Source organism: Macaca mulatta, chromosome 5, assembly GCF_049350105.2.
Source record: "Macaca mulatta isolate MMU2019108-1 chromosome 5, T2T-MMU8v2.0, whole genome shotgun sequence".
In the NCBI taxonomy this organism is placed as follows: Eukaryota; Metazoa; Chordata; class Mammalia; order Primates; family Cercopithecidae; genus Macaca; species Macaca mulatta.
The window spans coordinates 57166928-57192692 of record NC_133410.1 but is presented as its reverse complement, the minus strand read 5'-3'; the positions used below and the strand labels follow the sequence as shown (position 1 = coordinate 57192692).

The 25765-nt window shown below is 41.3% G+C and overlaps 1 protein-coding gene and 1 long non-coding RNA gene across 10 annotated transcripts in view; one reads left to right on the top strand and one right to left on the bottom strand.

The window, feature by feature from the left end:
- Positions 1–25765, top strand: part of SHROOM3 (shroom family member 3) — a 348763-nt gene that overhangs the window by 189044 nt on the left and 133954 nt on the right. The window contains exon 1 of one of the 9 annotated variants that reach the window (XM_078003461.1): positions 19023–19117. The exons of the other annotated variants lie outside the window; for them this stretch is intronic. Within the exon in view, the coding sequence (XP_077859587.1) occupies positions 19038–19117 (80 nt within the window). The 5' untranslated portion in view covers positions 19023–19037. Of the gene's footprint in view, positions 1–19022; positions 19118–25765 lie in introns of those variants that run through there. 9 annotated transcript variants of the gene reach the window in all.
- LOC114678318 (uncharacterized) lies at positions 3584–18716 on the bottom strand. The gene is made up of 2 exons (XR_003729660.2): positions 15111–18716; positions 3584–3792 (listed from the first exon to the last, which is right to left on the bottom strand). It is a non-coding gene; the product is annotated as an uncharacterized LOC114678318 (long non-coding RNA).

Below are 25765 nucleotides of genomic sequence, written 5' to 3'. Positions count from 1 at the left end.
AGAAAACACAAACAGTACAAAGAAGGATTGCTGATAGGAATTATTTTACACACTTTTCTAGTTCCCAAACCACCACCTTTGCACCAAAGCAAACTTGGGCTATTGAGCCTTGGAGGTTATTTATTTATTTGTGCAGTGGTTTGGGTGAAGCTTGATTTTCTCACCGTCATTCTTTCCTTTTCCTTCCACCTTAGGGAACAGACAGACCCTCTGTCACATTTTTATAAAGAGTAGTTGTCCTGATATTTTCAAAGTTGGGCTGTGCCTCAGAAACAAAGCAGAAATTACAAAGAAGTGTGTGAAATGAATCAGTGTGTTAACATCTGAACTAATATGGAGTAAGTGTTTGTGCTGCTTGTTTCAGAACTGCATATTCAGCATGAGATATAGGTCCCAATAGCCTAAAGAACATAGTTCCAGTGTTTCCTTTAGGTCTGTGACAGTTTGAATGTTCTTTTTGAGACGAAGTCTCGCTGCTCTGTTACCCAGGCTTGTGTGCAACGGTGCGATCTCCGGCTCACGGCAACCTCTGCCTCCCCGGGCAAGCGATTCTCCTGCCTCAGCTTCCCGAGTAGCTGGGATTACTGGCACCTGCTACCACGCCTGGCTAATTTTTATATTTTTAGTAGAGTCGGGGTTTCACCATGCTGGGCAGGCTGGTCTTGAACTCCTGACCTCAGGCAATCCACCCGCCTCGGCCTCCTAAAGTACTGGGATTGCACATGGCTGAATGTTCTTCCATTCTTTATATCCCATTTAGTTTTGGGAAATTGGACAACTACACTTAGTTGTGCTAGAGGCACTCCTATGCTTGATGTCAGAATTACACATTTTCCCCTAGGCACTTTTTCTTTGTGAATTTGTCTTTAAAGGACAACCTCATCAGAATGGACTCATCTGGTACAATACTAGTTTGCAGAACCATAGCTCTTGTATTCAGTCTTACCTTCTTTTCCTGGAACCACATCTTTTTTTTTTTTTTTTTTTTTTTGCTATCAAAGATTAGGTCTTATTTATTCTTTGTATTTTTTTGTACCCATTAATCATTCCCACCTTCCCCCCAACCCCACTACCCATTCCAGCTTCTGGTAATCAGCCTTCCATTCTATGTCCAGAAGTTCAATTGTTTTGATCGTTAGATCCCACAAATAAGTGAGAACATGTGATGTTTGTCTTTCTGTGCCTGGCTTATTTCACTTAACATAAGGGCCTCCAGTCCCATCTATATTATTGCAAATGACAGAATCTCATTTTTTTAAAGGCTGGAGTACTCCATTGTGTTTATGTACCATGTTTTTATGTACCACATTTTCTTTATCCATTCATCTGTTGATGGACACTTAGGATGCTTCCAAATCTTGGCTGTTGTGAACAGTGCTGCAGTAGATATGGGGGTGCAGATATCTCTTCAATATACTGGTTTCCTTTTCCTTTCTTTCGGGTACATACCCAGCAGTAGGACTGCTGAGCCACATGGTTCCAGCACATGGTTGATGAGCAAAGACTCGCAGAATGCAGGACAGGGATGGTGCGGCGGGAGAACAGCTGCACTCTCAGGGTGTCCAACTCCTCTTCAATATCTTTCCCTCACCATTCTGGAGGCTGGAAGTCCAAGGTCAAAATGCCAGTAGTTTCTGTGTCTCCTAAGGACCCACTTCTGGCTCACAGATGGCATCTGCTCACTGTGTCCTCATATATGGGAAGGGGTGAGGGTCTCTCTTAGGAGGACACTACTGTTTGGGTGAGGGAGAAGCGACAAGATGGAGCGGAACCACATCTTTTACTTGAATGTCAATAAAATGGCGCTTCTCAGCAACGGAACATTCTTGACTCCTAAGGCAGGGAAGGAAGCCAGGCACTTGTACATTTGTTTTCAAATGAACTGGTTCTTATATTGTAAATATTTAACCATTCACCATAGTATTCCTACCAAAGTTTCCATTTGGTTTTCAGTTAATTCCATTTCTCACAGGCAGATAAAGGCTCTTTCACTTTCCAGAAGCCTATTTTAAGCAAATATAGATTATATTTTTGGCTCAAGAAGGAACAAAAAAGTGGAATTTGGAAGGCATATTTTTTCCTTGGTTGAAGAAAGGAGGCCATGGGAAACTAATTCCACCAAGAAAGCATAATGAATGTTATGGTAAATCTTCATAATGGCCATGAATATTTTTATTGTTCCCTACCCTGTCTTTGCTTAAATTCCTAGGGTTGCGGCACAAAGCTGGGTTTTTTCTTCTCGGTTTATAGTTTTAAGAGTCAAGAGGGAGGGACATTAAGTGTAAAAGCTACTGAAGAGGGCCAGGTGATCTTATCTCTTTAATGAAAATGACTGCAGACAGCTTCCTTCCAACTTTTGAGTTATCTGGGTTCCTGAGTGTCCATTTCTCACTGGTGTTTGCTCTCAGGATGAAACTTTAGGAATGCATTAGGCAAAAGATTATGATTTACAGCTTACCGCTGTTTACTCTTTTAGTAATATATTTGTTTTAAGGAAAAGACCTCCTTATAACACATTTCATGCTTTTGACTTAAGTTATGACTCCTCTTTCAAGTTTGGGATATATTTTGCTTCCAGGAGACGTATTTTGGTCCTTTCTTTTCCTTTTCTTTTCTCTTCCTTTCTTCCTTCTTCCCTATAACAGGTATCTCCTGCTGCCCCAAGTCTGTGGACAGCAATGCAAAAAGTCAACCAAAATCCAAAAGTCTAAGCTGATCCCTCCGTATACCAGCTTTAAGAAAGAATGTCTGGGTCACTTGGACTGCAAATGACTTTTAAGGTGAAAGACCATAAGCATGAGTCAAATTGGAAACATTACCTTGTAGAGCCAGTCTGTCTGCCTGGTCACTTAGCAGTTTATAAAACTTGACGCCTAGCTAGAAAGTTAATTGCCAGAGGTTCCAAGGAAAGCACTGGGCTACACTCAGAATCCTCCATTTACTACATAGCCCAAATGATCTGGCTCTTTTCAAGGAGTTAGCAAGAACATTCTATATTTTCCTTATCTGATATGTACAAATATTTCTTTGAAGAAAGATGACATTTTAAAGGTTCTTATTCAATTAAAACTTCCTAAATAAATCACTTTTTCGCCCACTAACTGACAAACATGATACAGAACTATTTTCTTTCAAGATTATTATGCCTCTAAATCTTTTTCTGTCTCTTTCCTATTTAGCTTTGAATTTGCACAAAACACCCAAGCATTTTTCAGCAGTGTGAGCAGAGAGTGTGGAATTGAATGAACACGCCTGGGATTTGAAATGAGAGATCTGGATGGGGGAAGTGGGGAAATATATTCTTTGCATACTCAGATGCGCCATAACTGAGGAGTCTACATTTTCTTTCTAAAGCATGCAGTGGAGATGGTTTATTTCTGAGAGAAATTCTATTTTAGTTTTGTTTTGCTTTTAACCACTAGCATGTTCGTATTTGTCATTCTTGTGCATGGATTTTAAATTTAGGTTATTTTAATTTTTCTAACCAAATATTTTTCAAATATCCACTTATGTTAGAGAGAACAGGACATTCCAAAAGAGTTACCTATAGTATTTTTAACACATAAATAAAATGATCACAAAACCTTCACATGTGCTTTTTATTTCTCATTAAATACCAGAGGGAAAGGCGATTGCAGGCGTGCAGTATTCCATTTCAGCGTGCTGCACTCCTGTCCTTCCATCGTCTGGGGCCACATCTGTGATCACTGTCTTGTGCTTGCCAATAGAGGTTTTCTTCTGGATGCTGTGTCTGCTCTTGGTCTTGTGGCTTTAACACCGAAGCGCTGTTGTCTGCAAAAGACAGTACATTAGAGCTCCAGAGTTCACTCAGCTGCCTGCTTTGCTCCCGTGGTGACTTCATTCTTGGGAGGCTTTTAGGTTTCCTAGGAGATGAAGCATGAGCAACATTTGCTCCAGCCTGAGTAATTTCAGAAGGCCTTGAGTCCTGTTTTGTTATTTGGGTTTCCAAGGGTGGGTGAGGGGCATGAGAATTCCCAGCAGGGGCAGTTACCACTACACGTGAATACTGGTATCGGGAGACTCTCTGTTACATTTTTATAAAGAGTGCTTATCGTGGTGTTTTTAAAGTGGGGCTGTGCCTCAGATGCCAAACAGAAATTATTAAGAGATGTCTGAAATGAATCAATGTGTTAACATCTGAACTAATATGAGTGTGTATGTTGCATATTCCAGAGCTGCCTCAAATTCGTTCAGGATTTAATAATATTGAACATTGGAAAGATTGAATTAAAGCCAGATAAGACTTGCTATATTTACAAAAATTTTTGATGTAGTCTACAATGGATTTTAGTATTTTTCTGAGTAAAAAAGAATAATAGCACATGATTTATAATTTTTGCCTTTATGACCTATTGTTTCTTCATGAACCTCAGTACAGTGATATTGTATTATTATTGGAATTGAAAAGGTTCCTATGTAAGCCTTGCTTGGTAATTCAAGTACCCTTGAATTGTATAAGGAGAGCACAGACATTTTAATGCCAGACTCCTAGTTTGTGCAGTACTTTTGGGCTGTAGTTCCTATGTCACATGAGATCATCAGCCAAATCTTTGCCAGGAACCAAAATCATTTCCAAACTACAATAGCAGTATGGTTACAGTTTCAGCTTCATCAGCCCCAAAGTAAATTCTAATAAGTGCTATCAAACATAGTTTAAAATTTCCTGGTGAGAAACTATAGTCCTTAAATTTTTTGTTTTCAAATTTTTTACCTAACCCCAAATAGCTAGCTTCTTGGTGTTATACAGCTATGCCCAAATAAAATACAAGAGAACGTTCTTTTGGGGATATGAAACAAATCTTTTCATTTTCAACAATGATAACCAATCTCTCTGTCTCCCTCCCTCTCCCTTAACCCCTCACTTCCCTCCCTCGCCTTCTCCCTCTTTAGTCCCTCCTCCCACCCACCCTCTCCCTCTGTCTGTCTTTTCTTGCATTACCTAAAGCCCTCATTGCTCCACATCTCATTAAGATGAAGTCAAGATTTACACATAATACACGAGGCATTTCTCTCCAGCCTCACACCTGACCACAGCGTCCTTCTTTTCCTACTTCACACTCCAATCACCGAGAACCACATTCAGTTCCTGAGCATACCACACTTTCTCCGTCTTCCTGTGTGTTACTTCTCTAACTAGAAGGCTCATCCTTCCCTCCCTAAAGGCTGGCAAGTATTCTCATGACATCATGTCTTTGTTTACCCCTATAACTAACCATATTGTATTTCAACTTCTCTCTTCCTCTTCAGACTCTAAGCAACTTGTGAGCAAGGACTGTTTCCATCTCTTTCACTATTACTTAGAGCCTAGCACAGTGCCTGGCATATAGTAGCTATACAGCACATATTTGTTGAAGGCTCAATTGAGTCTAGTTGTCATTCAGTTTGTTTTACACGTACAGAAACTCTCTTTACCTTTTACTTTATTGTTGGAGGGAAGAGAGCAGAGGGCAGAATGTGCCCTGTGGTGTTTTATAACTCTGCAGGAGGCAGCTCCTTATAGCATTATATAGGTTTCAAATTGAAGCACGAAAGGGTTGTGATGAGGAAGCACATACGTAGGGCTGCTTCATCAGGTGAACCCTAATTCATGTACAATTCAATGCTGGGAAATCAAAAGAAAGGAAAATCACTCCCTCCAAGTGGTAGAAATGATAGTGGGATTTTTTTTCTCTCTAGGTGGAGATTGTTTTAAAATTTGCCTCCAGTCTGCTACATTAATTCTATTTGCCTGAATATTAATTGTGGATATTTAAATAAGACAAGTTGAGTTTCACAAATGCTTCTTGCTGCTACATTTCCACCAAAAAGACGGCCTAAAACTGTTCTTTCTTAAACTATTCCTTCTTAAATACATACCCATTGTCTATCTCAAACACTGCTTACCATTCATCCCCAAGTTGTACTAATAAGAAAAATTTTAGATAACCATGATTGCAGTTATGAAATTGCTGGGATTATGAAATATAATCTTAGTTTAACATGCATGGGTAGAATTACCTAAAGTAGCTGCCATTTATTCAGAGTCAATGCCAGGCATTTTATTTGTGCCATCTCTGATCATCTCAACAACCCTGATAGGTGGGTGGTATTGTCCCTCTTTACAGAGGAAGGAATTGAGGCTCAGATGGGTGAAACACCTTGGCCAAGATCATCTATTAAGTGGCAAATCTAAGATTTGAAACTTGGTCTCTTGGTCCAAAAGCCCTTTTCTTTATAGCATATTTCTCTTCCTCAATTAAAGCACTATTGTTTTCTCAGGCATTGGATGTTTGCACATGTCATTTTAGAATACTTTTCTTTGTATATACCATGATGACATCATGGCTAATGGGCTACCAACAGCAGCCTTCTTGAATTCATGCCCACAGACAGCATTGACAGAACTTTAGGATTTTAATCCAAGCTGTTGGGAGTCTTCCTACAAAGACCAAATGATTAGGAATTGCCAAACAGATGAGTCTATGATTGTGTTTCCCAGATTCTACAGCCATATTACAGTATATAGATTGTGTGTGGCTGTGTCATATTATTTGCTTCTGTTATGATCCCAGCACTTTGGGGGATGCTACGACGGGCTTTTTCTCTGAATATTATTCTCAGATTTTCTCCCAGCTTCCAGACTCAGGAGGTAAACTCATGAACTTCTGGAAAGCAGCCTGCAGGGGGAGATCCTAGGGTTCATGTAAAGCTTACAAAATAGTCTAAAACTTGGGTCCCAAGTCAGACCGTTCAGAACTGTGGCTTTGTTTCTGGAATAAGATACAACAAACAACCATGTCTTTAGTAGAGACTTGTGGCTGAATTCGTTCTAATATTTTAAGAAAACTTAGTTTCGGGTCTTGTAGATATGCCAGCAAGATGTCCCCTAGGTAGGGATTCTACCCAATATTGTGTTCTCTAATGTTTATATTCTGTACATGATGGTGCTGACAAGGATTTAGGGAGAATGCCTATTTTAAGCTCTCTGGAAGTCAACTGCCAAGAAAGTCAGCAACCTACCTTCCTAAAATTATCCACAAAGCCTATGATCATCATAGGTTTAAAGGAATACATATTCCTCTGTTTTGCAAAAGTCTTTTTTTTTTTTTTTTTTTAAGAAATGGGGTCTTGCTATGTCGCCCAGGATGGAAGGTAGTGGCTATTCATAGGCATGATCATCATGCACTGCAGCCTTGAACTCCTGGTCTCAAATGATCCTCCTGCCTCAGCCTCCCCAGTAGCTGGGACTATAGGTGTGTGCCACCATGTCCAGCACAAAAGTCTTATTATTGACTTTTATTCACAAAGGTAATTCAAAAGGTAGGGCATTGACTCCAACTTATAGAAGCTATAAATATTAGCCCCAAGTGAGTTCCTATAATTCAACACCGGCAACCTCCCCTTTGATGAAGATGTCCTTTCAGGTGATTCTTCTTCCTTTCTCTATCCTGGATTAGCATGTAGGCCTTTTGAAAGTAGAAATCCCACTTTATAACAGTTTGGGCAGACTAATAGGTCTGTATGAAAAGGCATTGAAAATATAGGCATGATTTCCCCAAAAGAAACCTAGAAATGGCTTTAAAAATTTTTAGAAAGTGAGATATAAAAAAATTATAGAGTCAACGTTGATGTTAGGAAAGTAGTCCAAGAAGGGATCTTAGATCTTACGTTAGAATGATATTTGGCTACTTCTTTCACTATTAGAAAATTAATTTATGTAGATCACCAGATTTTTCCCTGTTTCTGAAATCCTTGGCTCACTGGGGAAATAGCCTTAAAATCAAAGAGAGCAGGTTTATCATTATTTTCCCCTGTGGTTCAGTGAGCAGGTTGGATCTCTCATGCGATTCTTGATATGAGGATGGGATCAACCAAGAGGAAATGTGAACAATGGTTAGTGAACCTTAAACAAATTCATGCTTTTCCAGGAAGTGAGTGCAGTGGGGCACAGACGTTAGGTTTACTCCTAACCTGCAGTGATACTCGTCCTTTACTTTACTCAGCAGATACTTATCGTGTCTTTGTGCCAGGGATAAAACATGCCAAAATCCTTGCCTTAGTTTGGATTATATTATATTCAGGGTTAGGTACAGATAATAAATGTTAAACATAACTACTTTATAAAAAGTAATTTACATGAATCTATAACTCTAGAGAATATTTGAAGGGCATTTAAAAATTATAAGTATTAAAATAAAGAAATAGTATTCAAAGATTAGTGCATGGGAGAAAATGGAGAAGAGGATCAGGAGTTCTAGAGTAGGAAAAAGGGGGACAGGTTGATTTTTTTTTTTTTTTTTTTTTTTTTTGATACAGGGTCTCGCTTTGTCACCCAGCCTGGAATGCAGTGGTGCGATCTTGGCTCACTGTGGCTTGGACCTTCTGGGCTCAAGCAATTCTCCCATCTCAGCCTCCTAAGTAGCTGGGACTATAGGTGTGTGCCACCATTACCCAGCTAAGTTTTTTTTTTTTCATATTTTTTATAGAGATGGGGTTTTGTCATGTTGCCCAGGCTGGTCTCTAACTCCTAAGCTCAAGGGATCTGCCCACCTTGGCCTCCCAAAGTGCTAGGATTACAGGTATGAGCCACCATGCCCAGCCGGTTATAATTTTAAATAAGGAAGTGAGGGTAAGCCTCAATGCCAAAGCAACATTTGAAGGAGATGAGGATGGTAGCTATGGGGACATCTAGTAAAGGGAATTGTCTGTGCAAAGACCCTAAGGCCAGGACCATGCCTAGTCTGTGTGAAAAAGAGCAAGAAGGCCACTGTGGCTGGGGCAGAGTGAGAGGGGGAGCATAGTACCAGATCAGGTCAAAGAGGTAATGGGTGTGTGGGGAGGAGTGGGTCATATGGGGACTCGCAGCCTGTTGTAAGGACTCGCTTTTATTCTGGGTGAAATGATGAAACGTTGCAGGGTTTTGAGCAAAGAATCAACATAATTTGGCTTATATTTTAGAATAATCACTCTGGCTATGAAGACTGGAGGTGAGCAGGTAAGGACAAGGCAAGGATTCCAGAGGCTGTGGCACAGATCCAGGACAGAGATGCTGGTGACTTGGACCTGGATCATAGCAGGGGGGATGGGAGATGCTGTTGGATTCCGTATTTATTTTGAAGGTCGAAACAACAGTATCTACTGGAATGTTAAATGTAGGATGACAGAAAGAGAGAAGTCAAGCTTTTAGACTTGAGTACCAAGTGGCTGGAATTGCCATCAACTGAGATGGAAAAGATGAGAAGTGGAACAGGTGAGAAAGGTTTTAAACATTGTAAACTGTGTATAGCTACTAAATCGGGTGAAGATGTTAACGAGGCAGATTGGTGTGTAAATCTGGTGTTTAGGAGTGAAAACTGGGCTGGATGTGTGAATTTTGGAGTCCTTAGCCTATATATGAACCAGGAAATTTCCATGGGAAGTTGCTAATCCCTGGAAGTCCCATCTCTATAAGTTGTAGTCAATGACGCAGGACTCAGTCTAGTCCTCTGGCCAAGCTGAGCTTGCCTTCTATTGTCTTTTAACTACAGTAACACTGCACCAATCATAACCAGCTACACTCACTAGTTTCATTGTTTTGCATTTACTGGTTCACCATATTTTCACACCATGCACAGCTAGAACTAGGGGTCATCTACTAACAGCCTCTCATTTTACAGATAAAGAGGCTAGGCTCAGAGGAGTTAAATGACTCACCCAAAATTTCATGAAATGGTTACAGTGGGACCAGGAGTGCCTACCTTTCAGCCCAGTCCTCTTCCTTACACCAGCTAGAGCATTTGCAGCTTCATTAGATGGAGCAGAAAAGGTGATAACAGAGAGGTAAAGTCAGAGGTCATTTCTGCCACCAATTGTTTCCTTCAAAGCAAAACTCTAGGTAGCAGAGCTCTCCTATGCATTAACTTTGGTGGCACTTGTATCCTGTATAGTAAAAAGCCACAGGCGAAGTCTAGCAGACCTGCTCTTGAAAGGAGAGTCTGAGAGAGCCCAGTTACTCAGGCCAGGTTTTGGATAAATCAGGGAGTGACCATTGGATTATAGGAAGCTGGGACATGGGGAAATCATTTTTTTCCATTCAATCAGTCACAATAAAGTGATTCGTTTCCTGTTAGACAAGGAAACTTAAGGAAGAAGGAGAAGAAAGAGAATGTGGGTGACTCTGCCATGAGCTTTTGATGATTCTTGATAATGAATTGGAGAAGCCTGGAAAGAGCTAAAGGAACATAGAATTGAACGTAATTTTTATTTGACTGTGGATTACAGTTAGACATATATTCCACTTGAATTTGCCCCTAGTTCCAGTACTTTCTTAGCTATTGTGAATTATGTGGATGGGCTACTGGGTTCCAATGGGTCATCATGTATAATTTGTAAACTGCTGTTATACTTAGAGAGAATGAACTCATTGAACAGATATTCATGGAGTGCAGGCATGGGAATTGTAGGATGAATAAGATAGATGAGGTATTTGTTTTCATAGAATTTACAGTCTCATAGGGGTATACAGACAATAAACAAATAAGCAAAGAAGATAGGTTCAGACAGTAATAAGTGCTATGAAGAAAATGGAACAGGGTCTTGGGATAGAGAGAGATTGAGTGAGCCACTTTAATAGGAGGGTCAGAGAAGGACAGGTGACTTTATTTTTATTTTTTGTATTTATTTATTTTTTTGAGATGGAGTCTTGCTCTGTCAGTGCCCAGGCTGGAGTGTAGTGGCACAATCTTGGCTCACAGAAACCTCCGCCTCCTGGGTTCAAGTGATTATCCTGCCTCAGTCTCCTAAGTAGCTGGGATTACAGGTGCCCGCCACTATGCCCGGCTAATTTTTTGTATTTTTTTAGTAGAGATGGGTTTTCACCACATTGGCCAGGCTGGTCTCAAACTCCCAACCTCAGGTGATCCACCCGCCTCAGCTTCCCAAGGTGCTGGGATTACAGGCATGAGCCACCGCGCCCGGCCACAAGGACACGTGACTTTTGAACTGAAACCTAAATAATAGGAAAGAACCAGCCACATGGAGATGTGGGCCATTCCAGGCAGAGAGAAAAATCCCAAGAGCAAGAGCCTTGACATGGGAACAACATTAGCAGTATGACAGCAGCACAGTGAACAGAGTTGGGGCCACATCACGCAGGGCCTCATAGGCCATAGTAAGAATTGTATTCTAAGTATAACATGAGGCTATTGGAGCATTTTGAGCAAAGGAACAATTATTATCAACTTTTTTTCTTGAAATCACACTGAGATTCCTTTTTTTGAGGAAATAGAGTCAATGAGGGAAAAAGTCGAAGCAGAGAGGGAGACCAGTTAGGAAGTTATTACACCAATCTAAGGAGATGGTGGTAGCTTGCCTTCGGGTGGTAGCAGTGAAGACAGCTGAAGTGATGGAATTTGGGACTGATAGGATCAATTGACTTGCAGATGGTTGAATAAAAGGATTAAGGGAAGAAACAATGGAGGAGACACTGGGTTTTATCTGAATAATTGGGATGGTAATAGGATCATGAGTCAAGATGGGGAAAACTGGAGAACAGCGCGTTTGTAGAGTAGAGGTTGAGGGGTTGGGAACAGCAGAATTGAGAGTTCTATTTTAGATTTATTATGTTGGATAGACCAATCTGACATCCGGGCAAGTAATTGTATGAAAGAGTTTGGAATCTGAGGGAGAGAGACAGCCAGAGAGATAAAGTTGAGAGTTACTAACTTTATATAAATAATATTTAAGGTCGCCGGGCGCGGTGGCTCACGCCTGTAATCCCAGCACTTTGGGAGGCCGAGGCGGGCGGATCACAAGGTCAGGAGATCGAGACCACGGTGAAACCCCGTTTCTACTAAAAATACAAAAAATTAGCCGGGCGCGGTGGCGGGCGCCTGTAGTCCCAGCTACTCAGGAGGCTGAGGCAGGAGAATGGCGTGAACCCGGGAGGCGGAGCTTGCAGTGAGCCGAGATTGCGCCACTGCACTCCAGCCTGGGCGACAGAGCGAGACTCTGTCTCAAAAAAAAAAAAAATAAATAAATAAATAAAATAATATTTAAGGTCAAAGGACTGGAATCCCTCATACTAGGAAAGAATGTAGATAGAAACATGAAGACCAAGCCCTGGGACACATCAACCTCGCGAGGAGGTGGATCCAGCAAAGGCTACTTAAAAGAAACAGTGAGTTGGGGACAAGGAGAAAAACTCAGTAGGGTGTGGTGGTGTGCAAGTCAAGAAAAGGAAGTGTTGAAGGGGGCAATAGTGAGCTGTGATAGATGCTGCTGAGGGGTCCATGACATCAACACAAATCATTGGCTTGGCAAGAGGTGACTTTGATAGAGCTGTTACTGGGGATGGAGGGGAAAGAAGGCTGAACTGCAGTGGGTTGAAGGGAGAATGGGAAATAACAAAATGGAGATAAGTACAGACGATTTATGTTTGGAGTTTCTATCACCATTTTAGCTAGTGATATAGTAATGAGGCAGCACTACAAGCAGTATTGCTAGAAGAACGCCCAAGTATTAGGCTTTAAAAAGGTGAATTAAAACTAATACATATTCCTAGGAAATTGGATCTGCTGTGTCTACTTGGGGGGGATTAAGTTTTCATGGAGACACCTTGGTGAGTATCCATGCTGCCCTTACCACTCTGGAATACTAATTTCTTGGATCTTTTTCCTGCAGCTCTACCCCTCAAATAGAACAAAAAGCAGTAATAAGAAAAATCCAGCATTTATAGAGCACATAGTGTGCAGTTTAAAGGTGTTTTTGCTCATTTTATCCTCACAATTCCTCAGGAGGTAGGAGCTGTTATAATCTGTTTTTGATAAGGTTCACATGACTATTCTAAACTCCAGGTGATCAATTGATAATTGAAATCTTGCAGCCGGGCGCAGTGGCTCATGCCTGTAATCACAGCACTTTGGAAGGCTGAGGCAGGGGGATCACTTGAGGCCAGGAGTTTGAGACCACCCTGGCCAACATGGTGAGTCTCTATGTGGTGGCACACATCTGTAGTCCCAGCTACTCAGGAGGCTGAGGCGTGAGAATTGCTTGAATCTGGGAAGTGGAGGCTGCAGTGAAACGCCACTGCATTCCAACCTGGGGGACAGAGTAAGACTCAGTCTCAAAAAAAAAAAAAAAGAAAGAAAAGAAAAAGAAATCTTGCAACACACCTTCTTCTACTTGAGTTGGGTAGTGCCTTTGTTTCAGCAAAAAAATCTTCATTTTCTCTCTCTCCTTCTCACCAAATACCAAATAGAATGTTTAAATAATAGCATTGGGATTGGAACCCAGGCAGTCTGGGAGTTCCAGGCCCCCTAGTCTCAACCAACATGCTATCCTTTAATACCAGGCAAATGGAAGGGAGACTCCGGAAAGGAAAAGCAGATGACATTTTATCAAATCAGTATTGGTACAAAATGACATAGATGTTATAATGCATTGAGCTAGAATGGGAAATTTTATCCTGGAGACCCCTTCTTAATGGTGTTTTAAAATCTGTGCGCCAGTAGAGCCCATACTAATGGAATGCTAGTCCTCAGCATTCTCCCCTAACACCCATTCTCACTCTGCTAATAAACTGTCCCTCAAAATCAAAATGAGAGTGTCACATATATAGTTTCCTTTTGGAAAGCATTTTGATATTTTTCTACCTGACAGCTAGGAAAACAGATAATTGATCAACTTGTTGCCTTTATTATTTTTAAGACTGCCTCTTATTTTGTGTGTAGAATTAGGGGCATTTCCTGAGGAGCAATAAGCCCTCAGGAGGAGACCTTATCCACCAAGGTATAGAAAGGCCTAGCAGACATTGGTGGCCAGGAAGTGCCTTAGACTGGAATTATTTTTGTTGTTCTAATCTGAAAATGACAACATAGAACACAGCCAACAGCATGCAGCATTTTATTATGGTGATGCAGCTTTAATTGGTATGTAGAGGGCATGCCTGTGAAATTAGTCCTTAGTGTATTGGCCAATCAGATCACTTTCAACATTTCTCAATGTTTAGTTTCATCTTATAATTAAGTAATAATGATCATTTCCTGGCAGCTAATGACTAGCTAGAGGAGTCAGAAGCCTCATTAGGTTTATAATTTATCAAACTCTAAGCTTTTCATCAGTAGTGTTGCAAAAAGAGAAAGCATCTTCAAATTCTAAAATGATTCAAAACAACCTCTAACTATATTTCATATATGTATTCACTTGTTCTTTGAAGGCTGACTTTATTTTTAAACTTTTAAAAATAACTGTATTTTATTATATAAGCAGGAAAAAATGTTTGTGAGACTTAGAGAGAGAAGGAAAGAGATGTATTGAACTGTGTTAGCACATACACACACACTCTAAAAGCAGAATTGATAGACCGTGTTTCCTTTAAGAATCTTTTTGTGACAATTCCACACCCTTTCCTGAGGCAGGCTTGACTATCCATTAATTCCAGCAATAGCATCATTGTATTTACTCCACAAATATTTATTGAGCACCTACTATGTGTTGGGGATTATGCTGAGGATACTGCAGGGGCCAGAGGAGAGTGGGGGGAGATGGGAACAAAACCTCCTGTCTTTATTAAGCTGATATTATCATATTGAAGTTTCTGTCTTCAAAATTACCCTGGAAGACTGCAATTAGATGTGTTCAAAGAGGGCAAGCTAAAGGTAGACGAGGACCCTCACTGAACCATGTGGACACCTTGCCTCTGACTGTCTCCTTATCCATATGGCCATTACATAGTAGCTCCAGCTTCTGCTAACTCAAGGGTCACTCACTGATCAACCATATTTGGGGGATTACAATCTTCCTTTTGGTGAGAGAGAGTGTAAATCTCTTCTCCTAGTTTGAGACCTGCTCTCCTCTTCGTTTTGGGACCTGACATGAGCTAGTCATGAAAGAAAAAAACCAGAACCAAAAAACAGTGGCTTCTAATTCCAACTCGTTTCCCCTTGAGTTCCTAATGGTTGGGGCATTTATTAAATAAGTACAGCCTGATGGAGGGACAGCCAGACCTACCATTCAGGTTGTGGAATTCTAGAAATGTGAAACTCAGGGACTCTTCCGAAGGAATTCTGTCCTGCCTAAGTCAGGTCTGAAAGGCCTCTGGAGAAATGGAACAACAGCCTATGTGTACTCACTCTTGGTCTTTCATTGGAGTCGCTCCTGGGAATCCCTCAGAGATATTTTCTGTCCACACACTCAGGAGTTCCTTGAAGCAGAGTAATCTTAGGTGCTCAGAGAAACTCCGTGGTTCCTTCACCATAGGAGCAACTCAAGATGTGAAGTCCTCTGGATCAGCAGGGATGGCAAAAGCATGCAGCAGAACTCCAGGGAAACTGCTGGCATTTGGTTTGTGCTGTCAGATCAATCCTAGGATTTCAACATCAGAAATACCCATTATTGTCCTGTGTGAAATCTGTGGGCATTAGCCCTGGTGCCTCATGTAAAAGTTAGCCTTCTGGTATCCAAACCAATTCTCTTTGTGCTAGATTCTTCATAACCAAGAATTAGGACTTCCCAGCTCTCATGTTACCAAGTCCAGTTCTCCAAGATGGTTCCTGGGAATGCTTCTCCATGTCTGAGTACCTTGCCCTGGGCATGTTTCATAAATGGGTAAAATGTGTGATTGATCTCGCTTTTATTTTATTGAAAGCTTGTTTTCTTCTGTAGCAATTCTGAAATTTCAAGATGTTCTTCATTAATTTGTTTTAATTGCCATGTGACAAATATTTCAAGAAACATCAGCTATTTTAAAATTTTTGACAGATCTCATGATGGAAAGACATACACAGAGCCCTACTTGTTTAATAAATACTCCAACCATTAGGAACTCTAAGGGAAAGAAGTTGGTAATTACTTAATGAAACTTCTATGTAGTCACTTTCACATAAAGTATAGCCAAGGACTCAGAAGCAGCCTTTTACTGCAGCCCTGAAATTACTGCTATTAGTCATTTAAAATCACTTTTCCTAATGTGCCTAGCAGTCTCATTTGCCTATACCACAGGTCCTCAAATAACATTGTTTCGTTCAACACTGTTTCACTATAAATTGATGAGGAAAAAAAAATGGGTTTCCAGCTGGGGTCACTATCTGTGTAGAATTTGCACTTTCTTCCCATGTCCGTGTGGGTTTTCCCCAGGGACTCTGTTTTCCTCCCACATCCCAGGGATATGCATGTTAGATGAGTTGGCATGTCTACACAGTCCCAGTCTGAATGAGTGCGGGTTTGTGTGTGAGTGCGCCCTGTAATGGGATGACATCCTGGCTAGGATTGGTAACCACCTTTCACCCTGAGCTGCTGGGATAGGCCATGGCCAACCAAAGCCCTGAACTGGAAGAAGTGGGTAAATAATTATTTTACTTGTTTTTATTAATCTTTCTTAAATGCATACATAGTTCACATTTTTTTCAATGATTAATATTAGAAGTTCTTTGATCTTTATTTAGAAGTTTGGTGATGTTTTTGTGGCCAGGAATACACCATAGGAATTTAACTCTTGTTTCTATCAATTAGCCTATGGTAGAATTGGTTTAACTAGAACTCATTTTGCTTAAGGTCGTAGTTTTTAAGAACCTATTAACGACATTAACTGAGGACTTACTGTAATTGTCCAAGAATTATAGCCTTTGAATTCATTCCTGGATGAGAGAAAAGATATTTCTATGATATATACTCCTATTTAAGAAACCAGGGGTTTTCCAAAGAAAGAAAATATCACAGTGCTTCTCTGTATGAGCACACTGTATCAAGAAAAGATGGACCCACAGAGGTTGAACCAAAACTCTTGCAGATGCAGTAGGCACAGCCTCTCTGTTTGCTCATTGTTTTTCTAGGTCTAATGAAAACATAAAGACTGAGGGCTTGGCCCCACCCTAGTAATATGATCAAGAACGGAACTGTGGTAGTAAAAATGAGAACATCAGAAGAATCATTATATTCAGGGGAAAGAAAGGCCTCAAAAGGGAATATTACTCTGAATAATTCATGCTCCTTTTCTCTTTTTTCCTGTGTGAAACTCAATGTTTCCTTTATAATTTTTTTAGAAGAAGGCTGTGTTCAGGATCTTTAGAAGCTGGTGGTAACTTCTCAATCACTGGCTCCATCAGGCAATGAGAGACTTGCTAAAGGAGAAACAAACTGTGAAGGTAAAAAATTCTCCCCAGAATGGCAACTCTGTGTGCTTCAAGGATGAATCCAAGTTGTGGAAGTTGTGGGAATGTGTTCAGTCGAAACTTTTCAATTGCTTGCACTGGGGAAACCACCCTCATCACTAGGCCTGGGGATTATGAAACAAAACCAAGGACTCCAGCCTCTGAGTCAGGGGGAGTGCCTTGGAAGTGAGGATGCAGGGAACTGGGCTCAGTGCCTCTCCTAAAATACCTTTCCCCTCCTGGAGGTCAGGTCTGGCAGGATTTAATGACTCAATTTGTGCCCTGAGTGGCATCTTGGTAGCTCAGGGGAAGTAGCCAACACCACCCAACACAAACTGGGATTGAAGGTTGGGCGGGGTGACTATGAGCTGGACACCTAAGAGGTTATCTTCTTGGAGAGGTCAAAGAAAGCTTTTGCCAAGCCTGTTAGATGAGTCAACAGATAGAGACTTCCATCTCTGCTTTCGTTCATCCTAATTTTTTAATAGCACCAAATATATAGAAAATCCAGAGATGAATTATCTGATGTTGTACATTTATAACAGATGTTAGACGGTTGGTTGATTAGTGTTATTTCCAATGCATGGGTTGCCTCTGACATAAGTGTTGAATTAAACAAATAAAAAATATTTTTATATATACCTAATATGTACCTCAAAAATTTAAAAATAAAAGTAAAAATAAAAAATAAAATATTTTTAATAAGCAGCATAGCAAGACCCCATTTCAACAAAAAAATTAAAAAATCAACCAGATGTCGTGGTACACATCTGTAGTTCCAGCTACTCAGGAGGCTGAGGCAGGAGGATCGCTTGAGCCTAGGAGTTCAAGGCTGCAGTGAGCTATGATCATGCCACTGCACTACAGCCTGAGTGACAGAGTGAGATCTCATGTCTTTAAACAAAAATTTTTTTTTTTAGTCAAAATATTCTTTCAAAAGGGTATTTTTAAAGGTTAATTTTCTGGCATACAAAGCGAGCAGACCAAATGGGTTCAAAACTTTAAATAGCATAATTTATCCAGGAAGACCTTTCCTTTTTATTTTTTCCTGGGCCTTTATCTGCGAAGCTCTAAAATGGCCTTCAGGAATAAGGCAAGGTAGCTAATATTTTTAAAGCGAATTCAAGAGCAAGACAGAAATGAAATGATCCCTTCTTATCTTCTCCTTCCTCTGATACCTCTGCAGTCTGACCCCAGGAAATGAGTGCTATGCAGATCAGATCAAGAGAGATGATTTGTTTACTACTTCAGAAGAAACTTTTGCTAACCCTAAACATGACCTAACCTCTTGGGAAGGGAGGGGCATTCAGTCTTGAATGACACAGACCAACCAAGGACTCCTACGGATCTGTAAGCCCTTACCCGTGTGGGTACCGTCGTGAGCTTTGGGGATAGAGAGAATCACTATCCCCCCAGACATCATAAGACAGTCCCCTTGAGGCAGCCACAAGTCAACTGCTCACATCTTTGGCTAGTGCCCCTCAGCAGACTAGCTCTAGTTATAAGGAGATGTTCTAAATAACCCCAATGGAACAATCCACAGCCACTTACTGAGTACCTAATAAACCCATGTCTAACTCCCTGCTACCTACTTTTGAGGTAGATAGCCTCTGAAGAGCCTCTGGATTCACAAAACCCACCCTGAAATGAATATTTCTCCAAAAAGTGCTTGAGGTTTCTTCCACATCCCCACATCCCAGCTCCCTTCCCTTTCATGCCCATAGCAAGGTCTATCATTGCTATGATATTGGCGGTGAGGCAAATTGGCTGGGAGGTGCACCTACATGGAGGAGTTCTATTGTTTTTATAACCATTGCCAGCTCTGAGTGCGTGATGAGTAAGAGCCTCTTCCTCTTCCCTCTGGGCTGCCCTCCTCTCCCATGCCAATCTCATTGTTGGCCTGTTGCGGATATGGTGGTAAGCAAGGGCGGCTGCCTGGCTCTGATGCTTCCCAGACTTGGGACCCAAAACTCAAGAAGGCAACGAAACATGTAAGTGAGGGCTTCATGGGCCTGTGTTTCCTATTAGCCAGTATTCCTGCGTGAAGCTTTCTGGGGAGAAGGAGCAAATGAGAAGACACCACTACAGCATTACTCTTCCTTCCCCCGTTAAGTAAATGGCAAGTTCTTACTTGGCACACAAGAGTAAAATGGATGATGACTGCCTCTTCCAGTCACCTTTGGGCTGATTTTAGGTTAGACGACCTTTTCCCTAAAGGAATCTTATTTCTGCAAACTTCTTTTTTTAAAACTCGAAATAATGTCTGCTTGTTCACTCTTAAATTAGAAAGTTATAATACAAGAGTAATTATGGTTACTCTTGTAACCATAATTTTGCTTATACATTGGTTTTGCTATTTTCCTTTCTGAATAGTGTTTGTTTTAGATTTTAGCTCCTCTCTTGTGTTATGTTGCTAACATTTTTGTCAGCTGCCAGATTATTACAAGCAGATAAAGGGGGAGTTTTCTTCTAGAGAGACCCCCATAGTTCACACTCAAAGAATTTGTTTTGTATACCCTGTGGGGGCGGGTGGGAGGGCAATAATTCATTGGTGTCTTTGTGTGTGTGTCTATGTGTGTTGTCAGCTGTAATCTGCAAAGATTTCTGCATCTTTAAGCATAAAGATCGCTTTCTCATTTTGTAACATGATTTCTTTTCAAACTTGTCATGTAATTGAATCCAGCTTTGAGTGACACTTTAAAAAATGCTCTCCTGCATCAGAAGTGCTTCTTTAAACCAGGTGCTCTTCACGCTCACCTGCTGGCGTGTTTGATTAGCAGCCAGCCACAACCGGGTGCCAAATCCATTCTAAATATGGGAGCCTGTGCTTGAGAAGACTAGTCATACTAATTATTCAGACCTCCTCCTTGGAAGTAACGTGCCAAAATCACAGAAGCAGAAAAGCCAGAAACAGTATGAGGCTTGGTATTGAGGGACCATAAAATCAGAATTTTGCCTCATAATATTGTTTTGTTCTTGGGTACGTCCTTTCCAGTTATGAGCTCACCAGCCCTTGCTCTGTCTCTGAGCTGGTTGGCATCATTGCCGTTCTACAGATGGAGAATGGGAGACGCAGCTGTGCAAACCAAAATGCCCAAAAGCCGGATGATCTCGCTGACACTGGGAGCCAGCACCCCTGGTGTCTCTCTAACTCCTTGCTGCCTGTGAATCTGCAGCTTAAAAGAGGAGAGCTGGAGGCTAAGTCGGAACCACCTAGAGTTGCCTGCAAGCAATCTGTATTTGAATTGCCTCTCAGAGGCCAGGCGAAACCAAGAAGTGGGTCAAACTAAAGGGGCTGCATGCGTACCTAAATGGGAAGAAGGTTAAAAGTGAGGAAATGGGGAATCGAAGTCCAAGAATGTAGGGAATATGCTGGAATATCCTTTTTATGCAGGCCATCCCTCTTTTAACTATGGGCTGAAATATACAGGATAGTATCTGTTGTACAGAAAGTACAATGTCCCACTGGTAGAAAATATTTAAAGTAAAGCCAATGTATTAATTTAAATCATTAATGCAGGAAATATTTATTGAGGCTCTCCCATGAGCCAAGTCCCATAATATTCAGCTTTGTAATTTAAGTGCCTATCATTCAGTGGATGGACAGGAAGGATGCCTTGATGAATGGATGAACACATATTGTTCATGAGATTTTATTTTATTTTATTTTATTTTATTTTATTTTATTTTATTTTATTTTATTTTTGAGACGGAGTCTCGCTCAGTCGCCCAGGCTGGAGTGCAGTGGCGTGATCTCAGCTCACTTCAAGCTCTGCCTCCCGGGTTCACGCCATTCTCCTGCCTCAGCCTCCGGAGTAGCTGGGACTACAGGCGCCTGCCACCATACCTGGCTAATTTGTTTTTTTTTTCTTTTGGTATTTTTAGTAGAGATGGGGTTTCACCGTGTTAGCCAGGATGGTCTCGATCTCCTGACCTTGTGATCCGCCTGCCTCGGCCTCCCAAAGTGCTAGGATTACAGGCGTGAGCCACCACGCCCGGCCATGAGATTTTATTTTAAGGCCTCTCCATCTTCTCCCTGCTCGTCCTCCCTTGGGACAGCCCATTCAATCCGACAGAGACACCTGTTTCACCCCTCCCAGAACCACCCACCCACAGGAAGGAGAATTTCCTTAACGAAGGCAAGTAAACACAGGCCTGTATGCCCATAGGGAGGAAGCCTTTGTGTACTTTTACCCAGATTGAATCAGGGAAAACCATGTCAGGAAGAAGGGCACACCCTAGCCAACGCACAGAAGTAACATTTGCATGTTACAGGCTTCACCCCAGCAAGCCTACACACAATCTCTGAGCCAGGCAACCAGAGCAAATTTGCCTTCATGGTCTTCAGAGCTCCACCTCCCTTCATTCATCATCTCTTGAGCTTGCTTCTGAAGGTCCTAGCTTCATCTTGGACATAAGCAGCCAGGATCTAGGAAAGGCTCACTAAACACCATTATTTATTGAATGCCCTCAATGCATTGGCCTCAAACCAAATGCAGAATTAGATTACTATCCCTGACCAGTCGGTTCACATTTTAAACAAATAAATAGGCAGGTAGAGGTGAACTAAATAGAAAGGAAGGTGGAAATATACTCCAGGGAGAGGCTGGTGCTGGGGAGGGGAAACCGGTCAGAGCCTGTCATTTTCAGAGCTTAAGTAGGACAGGATCTCAAAATATTTCAGATCCAGCTTCATGTTTTTGATCAGCCAGAAGGAGGGCAAATTTGGTTGAGAGCAGGAAAGATGAACCACACACTTCATGCCCTCAATGTTGGCTCATTCTTTCCTGATTGTTTCTATCTTTGGGCCACTATTGTGTCTTATATGTGCTTCTGATATAGGCTATGGCCAATGTACTTTGTTACAAAGTAACAAAGCAATTATTTGTTTACTTTCTATCTCTTCTAATGGATCATGAGCTCAGTGAGGGCAAGGACTTTGTCTTCCTCATCTCTGAATGTCTAAAGCCTGATCAATAAATGCTTGTTGAATATACGTATGACATCCCTAATCCCCAAAGCCATTTAACAGGGTAAGGGTGACTGCAATTGGGTCTCAGATTAGAACAAGGGCCAGGATTTGAGGTGTTCAAGGAATTCAAAATAGAGGTGACTGGATTTGAATGGTTGACAGCTTTCTTGAATATGCAGTATGACACCACTGGGATTTTGAGATGATGGGATTAAGCGGGTTGGGAGGAGGCCAGTCACTGGAGGCAAAGGCTCAGGATTAGGAATGCTCTTGTGGTTCTTGGGGAACAGTGAGTGGACCAGAGGCCAGTGTGTGAAGGGTCAAACAAAGTTGTTTGAAATTTAAACTTCTGGCAATGGGAAACCACTGAAGCCATTTAAGCCAAGCTGTAAAGAGATAAAAGGAAAATTCAAAAGAATTGAATCCGGGTAATAGGTTAGAGCGTGAGGTGCCAGAAACAAGGGCTCTGTGAAGGAATGGAAGCCAGTACCCATGAGTGTGATAAAATGCTGATCTGGGTGGGGGAGAAGGGCAGTGGGAATAAATGTTAGGATTCTGGAGTATTTCTGGGGGAGGGGAGATTTGAGATTAATGTATCATTTGGATCCAGAGTTTTCTCTCTAAATAAGGTTAAAAGAATGGGCTGGGCACAATGGCTCATGCCTGTAATCCCAGCACTTTGGGAGGCCGAGATGGGCAGATCACCTGAGGTTGGGAGTTCGAGACCAGCCTGACCAACATGGAGAACCCCATCTCTTTTAGAAATACAAAATTAGCCGGCCATGGTGGCGCATGCCTGTAATCCCAGCTACTCGGGATTACAGTAGCTGAGGCAGGAGGCTGAGGCAGGAGAATTGCTTGAACCTGGGAGATGGAGCTTGTGGTGAGCCGAGATCACGCCATTGCACTCCATCATGCCAGTTTTTGAGACTCTGTCTCAAAAAATGGCATGAGGCTAAATTCTTTATTAGGTGTTTGCTATATGCCAGTCACTGTTCTAGGCATTTTACAAACAGTAGCTCAATTCATCCACAGAACACCCCTTTGTAGTATTATTATTGGCCCCACTCAACAGATAAACTGAGGCACAGAGAGATTAAGGCACCTGCCCAAGGTCATACAGTTATAAGACAGAGAGACAGGATTCAGACCAGGAGTGAGGCTGCCGAGGCCCGAATCTTAACCATAAATACCTGCTTCAGCAGGTTCATGGGAAGATTTAAGGTATGATGAAGGAGGTTCTAAACAGTGATGTTTGTTATCATTTTGAAAAGAGACCAGAGAAGCATTTCCTGCATCCATTTTCCAATCATCATTATTAATTGCCTGCTCACACACAGTTTAAGGTGATCAGTATATAGTAAAATTTAAAATCCGTAATAGGATAATATGTTTCTTATTTTTGCCTTTTAAACACCGATTTTTCTCATTTAAAAATTAATATTTATTATAAAAATTCAAATCTTATAGAAATAACAGATATAGAGTGAATATCCCATGAAATCTTAATTACCCCCCCAACCCCCAAATCATTATTTACTGTTGGGTAGAAATTCCTCCAGCTTTTGTCTCTTTTTTCTCTGAGACAGAGTTTTGCCCTTGTTTCCCAGGCTGGAGTGTAATGGCGTGGTCTCAGCTCACTGCAACCTCCATTTCCTGGGTTCAAGCCATTCTCCTGCCTCGGCCTCCAAAGTAGCTGGGATTACAGGCATGTGCCACTACACCTGGCTAATTTTGTATTTTTAGTAGAGATGGGGTTTCACCATGTTGGTCAGGCTGGTCTCAAACTCCCGACCTCAGGTGATCTGCCCGCCTCAGCCTCCCAAAGTGCTGGGATTCCAGGCATGAGCCACCACACCCAGCCCACCTCTTTTATATAGACTGCTGTATTACCATCATTTATGTCAATAGTAATCTTTTTTTCCCAAAGGTGATCATACTGTTTTGTAACATGCTTTTTCACTTAATAAATAGGACAGCTTTCCATGTCAGGACATATGTGGTTTTTTTTTAAGTTTTATTTTATTTTTAATTGAAACATAATAATTATCTATATTTAAGGGATAAAATGTGATGATGTGATACATGTATACATGGTGTAATAATGAAATCAGGGTAATTAGCAAGGATATACAGTTTTATATCATTTCCTTTAAAAGTTATATAGGATTCACTTTCACTTTCAGCATCACTCCATCTGGATTCATGTTCTTTTGCAACCACCAGAGCAGCAGGTCTGAAGTGACCTAGATTCTTACCTCAATGCCACTTTTGTTCCTTTTGTGTCTTGGACAGTACTTAAGGAGAAGCAAGTTCAAATGGGGCTCAGTTTTCTGTTTCTGTGAAAACAATAGAGGCTAGCACTTATGTAGTAGTTATTATGAGCCAGCAACTGTTCCTAGCTCCATTGCACAGATAAGGAGACTGAGGCCTAGAGAGATGAAGTAATTCACTTGCTCAAGGTCATATGGTTAAAAAGTCAGAACTTGAACACTGGCTCTTTGACTCCAAAGCCTGCATATTTATACCACACTGCCTCTTTATCTCTTTTACAAGTCTTTTACCTAAACTAATTAATATAAAGTGGCTTCCATAGCATCATGCGGTCAACCATGGTGTAAAAGTCAATGAAGATAAAGCCCTACCACTTCTCTCTGTGGCACATCTAGCACAGAAAGCAGGAGTTGTCTGAAGGAGCAGCTTCCTTTCTGCTGCTTCTCTCTCCAGCCTCTCCCCACTGGTCACTGTTAGCCTCGAGTCTGACCCTCAACATCCCCAGAGGATGCCTCCTAGGACTCGAACCTCATTTAGTGTCTCTACTGCTGGTGGATGCCATGAGTGGAGTTGTCGACCACCTTGGGTGAAGTGGTGGTCTCCACGTCCCAACTGGGCAGCACGATGGCCACAGAAAGGCTGTATCTACCCACGAGCACAACACATGCAGACATTTCAAAAGAGCCTATTTAATTAGATGAACATAGATAAATAACTCTGGGAGAGCATCCTTAAAACGAGTTTGGTTTTTTGTTTTGCTTTGTATTGGTTTTTGTCTAAATAAACTAGACTGCTTTAACATACTGCCTCTTTTAATGAAATAAAGTAATTGTCTCCTTAGCTGTGTGCTAGGAAAGCCAATACAAAGACATATAAGAAAAACCCCACAGACCTAGATTCCTAACACCATTCATATTTGATCCCATTCTCAACACATCTCATTATATACCTGCAAATATTCCAAAATCTGGAAAAATCCCAAATCCAAAACACTTCTGCTTCCAAACATTTCAGATAAGGGTTGCTTAGCCTGCCTCATACTCCTCGAAATAGGCATCTTCGTAGAACTTTAGGGTGAGAAGGGGACCGAAGATTTCAGAAGTTCCATTTCTTCTCTGATACATTTTCCAACAGTCCCCCACAGTGGGCGACTAGCTTCCATCTGAACACAGTCAAGGAAAGTGAACTCACTAAGTAAGAAAGTAGACTATTTCATTTTCAGAACCTGTTGAATTACAACAGTGTTCTTCTTTATGGTAACTCCATATCTGCTGTCCCAAAACTTCCATACTTTCATCCTTCTCAGACCAAACAGAAAACATCAAACAGTTTTTATACTTTACCACCTTCCAATCTTTAAGAATAGTCATCATTTCCATGCCAAATTGTTTCT